General features: G+C 43.3%; 1 protein-coding gene across 1 annotated transcript in view; it reads right to left on the reverse strand.

Annotated features, from left to right (window-relative positions):
* Positions 1–12,408, reverse strand: part of LOC125722753 (protein NLRC5-like) — a 519,818-nt gene that overhangs the window by 470,595 nt on the left and 36,815 nt on the right. The window contains exons 8-10 of the mRNA XM_048998943.1: positions 11,936–12,124; positions 5,043–5,216; positions 2,076–2,249 (exon numbers count right to left, since the gene is read on the reverse strand). Coding sequence (XP_048854900.1) covers positions 2,076–2,249; positions 5,043–5,216; positions 11,936–12,124 — 537 coding nt within the window. The remainder of the gene's footprint in view (positions 1–2,075; positions 2,250–5,042; positions 5,217–11,935; positions 12,125–12,408) is intronic.

Here is a 12,408-nt window from a genome sequence, read left to right on the forward strand (position 1 = left end):
AACGCTTGAGGGAGGATATCCATGACGGTATGGTATTAGGTCAGTGGGTAACGCTTGAGGGAGGATATCCATGACGGTATGGTATTAGGTCAGTGGGTAACGCTTGAGGGAGGATATCCATGACGGTATGGTATTAGATCAGTGGGTAACGCTTGAGGGAGGATATCCATGACGGTATGGTATTAGATCAGTGGGTAACGCTTGAGGGAGGATATCCATGACGGTATGGTATTAGATCAGTGGGTAACGCTTGAGGGAGGATATCCATGACGGTATGATATTAGATCAGTGGGTAACGCTTGAGGGAGGTTATCCATGACTGTATGGTATTAGATCAGTGGGTAACGCTTGAGGAAGGATATCCATGACGGTATGGTATTAGATCAGTGGGTAACGCTTGAGGGAGGTTATCCATGACGGTATGGTATTAGATCAGTGGGTAACGCTTGAGGGAGGTTATCCATGACTGTATGGTATTAGATCAGTGGGTAACGCTTGAGGGAGGTTATCCATGACGGTATGGTATTAGATCAGTGGGTAACGCTTGAGGGAGGATATCCATGACGGTATGGTATTAGATCAGTGGGTAACGCTTGAGGGAGGATATCCATGACGGTATGGTATTAGATCAGTGGGTAACGCTTGAGGGAGGTTATCCATGACGGTATGGTATTAGATCAGTGGGTAACGCTTGAGGGAGGATATCCATGACGGTATGGTATTAGATCAGTGGGTAACGCTTGAGGGAGGATATCCATGAAGGTATGGTATTAGATCAGTGGGTAACGCTTGAGGGAGGATATCCATGACGGTATGGTATTAGATCAGTGGGTAACGCTTGAGGGAGGTTATCCATGACGGTATGTTATTAGATCAGTGGGTAACGCTTGAGGGAGGATATCCATGACGGTATGGTATTAGGTCAGTGGGTAACGCTTGAGGGAGGATATCCATGACGGTATGGTATTAGGTCAGTGGGTAACGCTTGAGGGAGGATATCCATGACGGTATGGTATTAGATCAGTGGGTAACGCTTGAGGGAGGATATCCATGACGGTATGGTATTAGATCAGTGGGTAACGCTTGAGGGAGGATATCCATGACGGTATGATATTAGATCAGTGAGTAACGCTTGAGGGAGGATATCCATGACGGTATGGTATTAGATCAGTGGGTAACGCTTGAGGGAGGATATCCATGACGGTATGGTATTAGATCAGTGGGTAACGCTTGAGGGAGGTTATCCATGACGGTATGTTATTAGATCAGTGGGTAACGCTTGAGGGAGGATATCCATGACGGTATGGTATTAGGTCAGTGGGTAACGCTTGAGGGAGGATATCCATGACGGTATGGTATTAGGTCAGTGGGTAACGCTTGAGGGAGGATATCCATGACGGTATGGTATTAGATCAGTGGGTAACGCTTGAGGGAGGATATCCATGACGGTATGGTATTAGATCAGTGGGTAACGCTTGAGGGAGGATATCCATGACGGTATGATATTAGATCAGTGAGTAACGCTTGAGGGAGGATATCCATGACGGTATGGTATTAGATCAGTGGGTAACGCTTGAGGGAGGATATCCATGACGGTATGATATTAGATCAGTGAGTAACGCTTGAGGGAGGATATCCATGACTGTATGGTATTAGATCAGTGGGTCACGCTTGAGGGAGGATATCCATGACGGTATGGTATTAGATCAGTGGGTAATGCTTGATGGAGGTCAGCCAGGACAGTATGGTGTTATACTGCTTAACCATATATATATATTTTTTATATATATATATATATATATATATATATATATATATATATATATATATATATATATATATATATATATATATATATATATGCTTCTGCTTTTTTTAGCCCTACTGACCTCATTATTGTATGTCCAGTTTACAGCATTGAATACCCAGTAATACTCACCTCGGTATTGCCAGTTTACAGTGTGGATTACCCATTAACACTGACCTTAGTATCCCTAGTTTACAGTGTAGAATTCCCAGTAATACTGACCTCAGTATCCCTAAGTTTACAGTGTGGAATACCCAGTCAGACTGACCTCAGTATCTCCAGTTTACAGTGTGAATCCCCCAGTCCAGCAGAGAGCCGCTTCACTCCTGAATCCTGCAGGTCATTGTGACTCATGTCCAGCTCTCTCAGGTGTGAGGAGTTTGATCTTAGAGCTGAAGCCAGTGTCCCACAGCATTTCTCTGTGAGTTTACAGCTGTTCAGGCTGACAAACATAACATGGTGAGATACTGACATATCCACCATTTGTGAAAAATACAAAATATTAAATCAAGTGCTTGTGTTCAGGATGACAAGCAGCCCGGCTCACATATAAAAATTAATTTCAGTATGAAGACTGTACTGTGCATCCTGGTAATTTGCTGCACTCATATGATTTTAGTGTAGAACTTTTCAATTTAAATTCAAACTTCAGTTGCAGCAAAGTTCTCCACTCCATAATCCCAGAGGATCCACCCACATCTCTTGCCCAGACTTGTCCCTGACCACTTGCCCCACCCCTTCCTAGACTCTCCATCATGATTTACCAGGTAAAGACGCAGTGGAGGAGACTCCATGCGGGGAAGGCAGCCAGCCCTGACGGATTCAGCTCCAGAGTTCTCAAGGTCTGCACAGACCTGCCGCAGAGTGCGGCATCGCATCTACAACCTGAGTCTGCAACTCCAAAGTGTATCAGAACTCTGTAAGACATCCTGCCCAGTGCCTGAGCCAAAGATGGACACCTGAATGCCCATTCAGAACAGCGGCAATGGCACCACATCTACAACCTGAGTCTGCAACTCCAAAGTGTATCAGAACTCTGTAAGACATCCTGCCCAGTGCCTGAGCCCAAGATGGACACCTGAATGCCCATTCAGAACAGTGGCAATGGCAATCTGATAAAGACCCTCGAGTGGCATCATCATGGTGGGTACATCACTGGACCTATTGCAGTCATTTATCTGCTGCACAGAGCTTACTCTGACCTGGAAAAGATGTGAACTGTGTGGGTCATGATCTTTGAATTTTCTAGTGCTTTTGACACCTCTGAACCCCTACTGTTCTGAGAAGCTGAGGGCAGCATGGGTGGATGACTTCCTGGTGTCCTGGATCATGAACTACCTCACCTGGTAATTAGTGAGTAGCACAGGTGTCCCACAAGGCACTGTCTTTCCTCCAATCCTGTTTACCATTACTCTCTACACTGCTAAATGCAGCTTTGAGCCGTTCAAATTTTTGTTAGTGCTGTTTTAGTTTCTGAGATATAAATGTTTGTTTACATTGTGACGTCATCAGCCTGAAGTCTTATTTAACTGCCATGTGCAACAAGTCAGAGGGTTCATGGAAAGGTAAAGATTTCACCACGCACAGTGCAAGCAAAACGCTCTGTTCTGTGATGTGCTTTACCACTGTAAATGGCACACAATCACTTTTCACGTGGCAAGAGTCACTTCCCATACTGTCATTTTGCTTTTTCATTCCTACATCTCAACAATTCAACGTAACTGTGCTGTGATGAGTTTATAGAACTGATGATAACCTGGGTCAAGCCTGCACGTAACGAGGCAGTATGTACTGTAATGGTCAGTCATTTGTGAAAATATCTAGCTCGATCCTGAAATGCAGTATCTGGCTGGCAGGGCTGACTAAGTCTACGTACAGCTTTGTCGCGGAGTCAACAAACTCTCCACCTTCTGTTAACATGAGAAACACGAGCCTGAGCACTATACTGGGATCATGTAAAGGCATACACTGAGAAGTATAACTCAGAAAAATAACAGTACAGACAATTTTTATACAGCACAAACTATTTAGACCGGTTCGGAGGCAAATGCGGGGCCAACTTAACAGCGGAGTCACGTGACCATGTAAATAAGCAGTATCTCTGCACTGAAGCAGCACAAAGGACAGTTTTAACGGCACAAGCGAATGCGATCGATCTGGTGGAAATCAGACACAAATGGGAGGGGATGGGTAACCTTACATTTATCTATGTTAAATTTCATGTGTCAGGTATCAGCCCATTCGCTGCTAGATTAGTATCTGCTACACCACCCACCTCCTCTGAAAATTTAACTAGTTTACTGTATGTATTGGTGTAAATATCATTTATGTAAATTACGAAAAGTAATGGTCCAAAAATTTAACCCTGCGGTACCCCACTATGAACGCAGGCCCACTGTGACATTCTGCCATTGCTTCCTGTCTGTTAATGGTACTTTAATATAAAGCAATGGCTGCAAGGCAAATCACACACACGAAGTGCTGGACTTGCACCCTTTCACTTTTACTAAGGAGGTATACATATCAACTTTGTTTTTTAGGAATGAGGACATTGCACACATGTTTTGTTTTAATATTGTTATACTGTATAACTAGAGGGGGTGGCATGGTGGTGCAGTGGTTAGCACTGTTGCCTCACACCTCTGGGACCCGGGTTCAAGTCTCCGCCTGGGTCACATGTGTGTGGAGTTTGCATGTTCTCGTGGGGTTTCCTCCAGGTACTCTGATTTCCCCCCACAGTCCAAAAACATGCTGAGGCTAATTGGAGTTGCTAAATTGCCCAAAGGTGTGCATGTGTGAGTGATTGGTGTGTGAGTCTGCCCTGCGATGGGCTGGCCCCCCGTCCTGGGTTGTTCCCTGCCTTGTGCCCATTGCTTCCGAGATAGGCTCCGGACCCCCCGCGACCCAGTAGGATTAGCGGTTTGGAAAATGGATGGATGGATGGATGGATGGACGTAGCCCAGCAAACTATAGGCCAATCAGTATAACTTGCATAACTGGAAAAGTAATAGAAGTTATCTCCAGCTTACAGTGTGGGATACCCAGTAATACTGCCCTCAGTATCTTCAGCTTGCAGTGTGGGATACCCAGTAATAGTGACCTCATTATCTCCAGCTTACAGTGTGGGATATTCAGTAATACTGACCTCAGTATCTCCAGTTTACAGTGTGGGATACTCAGTAATACTGACCTCAGTATCTCTAGCTTACAGTGTGGGATACCCAGTAATACTGACCGCAGTATCTCCAGCTTACAGTGTGTATTCCTCAGTTCAGCAAAGAGTGGCTTCACTCCTGAATCCTGCAGATAATTGTCACTCAGGTCCAGCTCTATCAGGTGTGAGGAGTTTGATCTGAGAGCTGAAGCCAGTGCCTCACAGCATTTCTCCGTGAGATTACAACTGTTAAGCCTGAAAAAGAAAATATTTTAAGACACAGACACATACACAGCCTACACATTGTTAATCATACTGACTCAAAACATACTGAAAACAATAGCTTGGTTTAATAATAAGCAGTAAAGGCCACTGTGTTTCCCCCACTTACATTCATTTCCCAAATTGCTGCAACACTACTTGAAGTGGTCATCTATAATACACTATAGATACCTTCATAATGCGTTATAATGGCTGGTATAAGAGACCTGGATACAAGGATGAGATCGAACAAGGCAGCACCCGGGTCACCATGACAAGTAACTGCTTACTCTAAACCTCTACTTTACCAAATTTGCCTTTTCCTTTACTTAAGTATTTGGATTATTCTTTCTATCACCATCATTATTTTACTGTGGAGGAAATAACAGATTTTGATTTTTTCATCGACGTGGTTCTTAGTATGGAGTCTGATACTACATACATACAAGGACTCAGACCTGTATTACAGTGCACTTGAGACGTCAGCACTCTCATCAGTATTAACAAAAAACTGGACTTACTGCACTTCATCAAGAAATAAAAGAACTTAGAACCAGACTTGAATTTTCTTATAATTACATTACAACACTGCAGAAAAGCAACAATGAATGAAGTACCTCTGTTAAAAGCTAAATGGACGAACTACAATTGTAACTAAAGGAAACAAAGATATGAAAGAAATCATCCTTGATCTGCAGGCACATTATATGCATGACAATCTTATATTTCAGCACTTCATCAGAAAATAGGCACAGGCCTATTTAGAAATTAGAAAATTTTAACCACAAAGAAATTGTTAAAAGTAAAGGAAAAATACTGAAAGGAATGAAATATGGATTTAATGATCAGTATCTCCAAGAAAACAGCCGGCGATGGAAGACACTGTACCCTCTCGTTAAAGAAAACATGAAATACAATAAACACGCCGTCTTTATTATAGATAAATTATACATGGATGGTCATCTTTACCGGGACTCTAAAACACCACCATGGCTTTTCTAATAAACTTCAATCTCCATAATCACCTGCCTTCCACATAATGTTAACATGCCTTCTTTCTGTGTCTAGTGTTTTACGTCGTTCTCTCTAACGTCATTCATTCCCATCTTGTGTTTAGACTTTGCATGGATTCCAAAAAAGAGAAGCAAGATGAGAAACAAACTCTTATTTTGTCTTCATATTTTCTCTCCCCAGCTTTCCCACACAGAGACGTTTATCACAGATGTAGAATATTCATATATTCAGATGTAAGTAATAACAATATGGCTACACAGCCTATTAAATTAGTCACATGGCATGTATGTGGTCGTTGCACACAGAGTAAAAGAATCAAAGCTGTTAGCAAATTATAGTGAACACAATGCAACTGAAGCATGTTTCCTATGTAAATTATACATATTTGAGTTGATTGGAGTGAATAGGAACCTTCAAGCTGTAATCCATGACTTCCTGAGTAACTGGGGTACAAACATGAGGAGACACAGAGGCCAAATTCCCTTAGTCATCCATCAACATGGGAAAGATAAGAGACACACAGACCAAATGAGGGAGAAGTGTGCTGACCTTCATAAGTCAGGGAATGGGTATTAAAAAATAGCTACTCGCCTTAAAATGCCCATTTCTACTCTTAGGGCAATAATTAAAAAGTGGACAACAACTGGAACTGTTATAATCCTGGGTGGGTCGTGCACTAAGGTGCCCGGAGCACAGACAGAAGCACAGGATGGCAGAAGTCGGGGAAACACGAGGTTTTAATGAATAGCAACAGGAAACAGCCGGTGAACACCGGGAATCCACACGGGGCTAACGAGAGGGTTATGGAAGGGAAGGTTAATCAAGCTTATTAGAGAGGGTTACGGCACATGGAAGGAGCGGACGATCGGGGAAGGACAGGGTGGAAGAGGACCCAAGTTTATTTTTCCGCCTTGAACAGTGAGGAGGATCATAAAAATACTGGAGGAATACTGTGCGCAATTAGTGCTCTGTGTGCTTCTAGCTGTGTTACAGAATAATAAATATGTACGATAAAAGAGCCCATTTCATGTGCTGGCGTTTCTTTCCATTTCGGTTCATGAGTTGATGAGCCCATGAAACATCCTCAGACGGTTGGGTCCGATGTCTTGACCCACTGATCAGTTCAGCAGCCAGGGCAGTAGCCATACTTGGGTTGGTTCTGCTTTCCCCACTGTTAACCAAGGGAGATTGTAGGCTATTTTTACAGACATGGACCTTTTTACCCTGGGAGACATCTGAGTCAGTGTGATTTTCATTTTGCTTTAGAACCATGGTTTTCTTTCTCTGCCAAGGCAGGGTAGTCCTGTTAGCCTTCCCTCTCACTATTACCACTTTCAGTCTAGGGGCTCATCAAGGTAGCTAGATAGCAGAGAACTGTAGGCAGTTTGTTTATTTCTAGAGCTACTAAGTGTCAAGTCTGGCTACTGGAGTGAACACTCCTGGACGTCATCAACATTATCATTGTCTTTATTTGTATTTCCTTTTTTCCCTACAGTTCTCCCACTTCTCATCACTTACAGCCATCACATGTACATCCATCCATCCATTTTCCAAACCGCGCGGGTCGCGGGGGGTCCGGAGCCTATCCCGGAAGCAATGGGCACGAGGCAGGGAACAACCCAGGATGGGGGGCCAGCCCATCGCAGGGCACACTCACACACCATGCACTCACACGTACATGCACACCTACGGGCAATTTAGCAACTCCAATTAGCCTCAGCATGTTTTTGGACTGTGGGGGGAAACCGGAGTACCCGGAGGAAACCCCACGACGACATGGGGAGAACATGCAAACTCCACACACATGTGATCCAGGCGGAGACTCGAACCCAGGTCCCAGAGGTGTGAGGCGACAGTGCTAACCACTGCACCACCATGCCACCCCTCACATATACAGATTTGATCAAATTTGTTGGTACCCTTCCACAAAAAAACACAACTATCTCTGAAATAAATTTTCCGATATTAACTAACCGACAAAAGTTTATTGGCATCCCTTATTGTTTATTCCACAAATCAGACTTTGCTTTTGATTATTGATTCAGTTTACAATTTTATACAAATTAACCAAACGAAAGTGGCATAGACGAAAAAAGATCCATCCATCCATTTTCCAAACCGCTTATCCTACTGGGTCGCGGGGGGTCTGGAGCCTATCCCGGAAGCATTGGGCACGAGGCGGAGAACAACCCAGGATGGGGGGCCAGCCCATCACAGGAAAAAAATTTAATTTAATATTTTGTGGCACCACCTCTTGCAGTAATTACTGCCAATTAGCGATCTCTGTACTTCACAATGAGGCGTCTGCATTTGCCAACCGGTAGTTTGGCCCCCTCCTCCTGATCAACTGCTCAAGCTGTCTCAGGTTTGAAGAGTGGCGTCTCCACTCTTTTAGAGAATTTTCCATAGAAGTTCAATAGGATGAAGATCAGGGTTTATCAAGGGCCATTTAAGAATAGTCCAATGTTTTTTTCCCAAGTCATTCTTGAGTGCGTTTAGCTGTATGTTTTGTGTCATTATCCTGTTGGAGGACCCATGACCTGCGACTGAGGCTGAGCTTTCTGACACTGGGCAGTGTGTTTCGCTCCAGGGTGCCTTGGTTGTCTTGATGCTTCATTGTGTCCTGCACAGATTCAAGGTTCCCTGTCCCAGATGTAGCAAAGCAGCCCCAATATCAAACTTGAGCCCCCTCCATGCTTCACAGTAGGTATGATGGTCTTTTCTTTTAAAGCTTCATTTTCCTTCTGTAAACATAGAGCTGATGTGACTGGCCAAACAACTCAAGTTCTGTCCCATCAGTCCAAAGGACATTCTCCCAGAAATGTTGGGGCTTGTCATCATGCATTTTGGTGAATTCCACTCTGGCTTTTTTATGTTTTCCTGTCAATAATGAAGCCCTCCTGGATATTCTTCCATGGAATCCATTATTGATAAAAATGCGACAGATGGCGTGATGACGTACCTTGACCCTGAAGCTCAGCTTGAGGGGTTTTTTATGCATTCCTTCGCTCTTTCTGCCATCTGCACTTTCCTTCTGATCAACCTGGGGTTGCATTTCCTCTTACGTCCACGTCCTGGGAGGTTGGCTACAGTCCCATAAACCTTATACTTTTTAATAATATTGGCAGCTGTGGTCACAGGAACGTGAAGCTGGAGATGGTCTTATAGCCTTCACCTTTAACATGGTATCTATTATCTCCTTTCTGATCTCCTCAGACAGCTCTCTCCTTTGCTTTCTCTGGTCCATGTTCAGTGTGGTGCACAGAATTATACCAAGCAACACAGTAGCTTGTTCTTTCCCTTTAAATAGGCTGAATGGCTGATGACAAGCATGAAGGCACCTGTGATACTAATTAAAGTTAAACACTTAGTTTGAAACATGACTATAATGCAAAGATAAATAGTCTCTTTAGGGGTACCAACAAATCTGTACATGTCTGTATATGTAATCCTGTCTCTTTCTTTCTTTTTAATTTGTTTCTTTCTTGATATATATTTGTCACGATCGGCTAGCGCGGGTAATGCGCACAGGCAGGCGAGCGGGCAGAAAAGCAAGCAGGCATGCAGGATCGGGGCAAACTCGGGACTTATTCAAAAGGCTACGGACGGGAAACATCAGACGATAACTAACATCAATGACAGACAATGGACTCAGGTAAGACACGGACTGAAATACACAGGACTGAGCAAATTAACTAGACACAGCTGGGTACAATCGGGAGAAAACATGTGGGTAATCAAGGGGCGTGGCACACAGGAGGAGCGGACGAGCCGGGCATGACAATATTTATATATAATATATATTTTGAATAAAATCTAAACATTTGATTATCGGTACTGACACACCACAGCACACAATAATGAAATGTGTCCTCTGCATCTACCCCATATGGGGCATCGTGATACAGCAGGAGGCAGCTAATTCAGCGCCCAGGGAGCAGTGCTGGCTCAGGGTACCTCAGTGGTGCTTCGCTGGGCGGGGATTCAAACCAGCAGTCTTTTAATTATAAGTGCACTTCCCTAACCATTAGGTCACCACTGTCCAAACCTGCCCATACACACACAGACAGACAGACACACACACACGTAGGGTATACCTGTCCTTATCGGGCCCGCTCATTCACTTCTATGGGAAAAATGCTAACGCTAACTATTACAACCTTAACCCCCACCCTGCTCTAACCATAACCATAAGTAACCAAGCAAAATACAAAAGTTTTTGCATTTTTAGTTTTTTCATAGCAGTCACGGATTTTTATAAAATAGAGTTTTATAAAAAAAAAAACAAAAAAAAACAGATATTTATCACGTCATGGGGACATTGTGTCCCCATAAGGATAGGTATACCCACTCGCACACACACACACACACACACACACACACACGCACTTTCTTCATTTGAACTGATTCAGACACCCATCCCGCTTCTGCATTCCAGAGGGATCGAGTCATAAATAAGCCAAATGGCGCCTTTTCACATCCTTACATCGAAGGGATTAATTAATGTGCGTGTTGTTAAACACGGCTATCACATTACTGAAATAAGCCAGAGTTAAGCACAAAATTGAAAATTACAAATGTTTAAAGTGTTACTCTAGGAAACTAATGACCACTGATAAAACTGACCTAGAATTAAGATGTGCTGTTTGTAATTTGGAATGGAATTTCTGTACTGTAAGACTTATCTAAAAGTGTCGCTACCTGGTCATGTGCAATTTAACCGCTTGTACTGTATACTGATGCAAATAACCAACATCTTTGGAGTAATTTAAATTATAAAATAATTAATGCAGATGATATGATATGTAAACTTCCAGATTGAGATATCATGTTTGGTATCAAATTGACAGAAACATTCTCATAAACCCAAATCCGATCATGGACTATAACTTAATTGCACATCTAAAGTTAAAAATTGTAATCAAAATTAGCTCTAAAGTTGTTTTAGCATATTGTCATGAATCCATCGGACCACTATACAGACCCCTAGGCCAGGCCTCTAGCCTGAGATCCCGGTTCATCGATCTGAGTGTCCAGTTCCCAATGATCAATATTCGTGGACTTTAGACTTTAAAGTCACATACTGGGGGTGGAGCAGAACCAAAAGAACCTGCATGTAGACCAGCCGCGCCCGAAGGGGGGTGAAACCCACAAACTACAAAGAAGCTGCCAGACGCAGAGAGCTGCTCCAGACCACAGCCCCCCCCCCCCCCCCCCCCCATCTCTGCATTATAACTTTTTTATGGGTACCTGGTACTTGGAATATTGGCACTTAGTTAGATCAGTTTTACAGATATAACAGAACTGCGGGAACAGAATTTTCAGTCCCTTAGCATGCAGACATTTTAAACCCTGTGGTCCACACAGATCTGTACAGTAAAGTGTACAGTGCAGTACAGTACAGGAGAAATTCATTTCTCATAGCTGATAGGCGGCTGATGTGAAACGGGAAGGTGTCCATGTAGCAGATACATAAAATAATGAATGTATTATGGGGTGAATTATTTAAAAACAGGCAACACTTGATTTGGGTTTCTTTGACAGAAAATGCTCCATAGTATTAAGGCTTTGACACAGGCCGTGCTTGGCCAGCTTGCATTTAGAATCAGCTGATTTAGTGATGTAGCCATTATGTGGAGTGTCTGAAAGGACTGTATTTACCATTGTATTTACAGTGTGGAATACGCAGTAACACTGACCTCAGTATGTCCAGTTTGCAGCGTGTAAAACTGAGCAATGTTGACTGGGGCATCTGCCTTTCATATCCTGGGCACCGTTTCTCTGTCAGCTCATTGTCTCTCAGGTCCAGCTCTCTGAGGTGTGAATCTGAGCTGAGGGCAGAGGCCAGCACTATACAGGATTCCCAACTCAATTTACAGCTGTTCAGCCTGCAAAAGGACACAGCAGAACAAGCTTTTATTTTCAATACAACAAGCAGCACAGCTTACGTTTCAAAATAAATCAAAGTGTGCAGAGATCTGTGTCTCTGGGTAATGTGAGATGAGAGGAGAGGTGAGAGGGAACTTTAATTTACTGTTGGTGGATCCTACCTCAGATGCATATACTTTTTATTGCATTGCTGTACAGTTTCAGCTGACAAAGTACAGCAACACAGGTCACACTGTATAGAATTTTAGGCACAAAATACACAAACAGCACAAAAATAAAACAA

This window comes from Brienomyrus brachyistius, unplaced genomic scaffold (assembly GCF_023856365.1).
Source record: "Brienomyrus brachyistius isolate T26 unplaced genomic scaffold, BBRACH_0.4 scaffold42, whole genome shotgun sequence".
NCBI lineage: Eukaryota > Metazoa > Chordata > Actinopteri > Osteoglossiformes > Mormyridae > Brienomyrus > Brienomyrus brachyistius.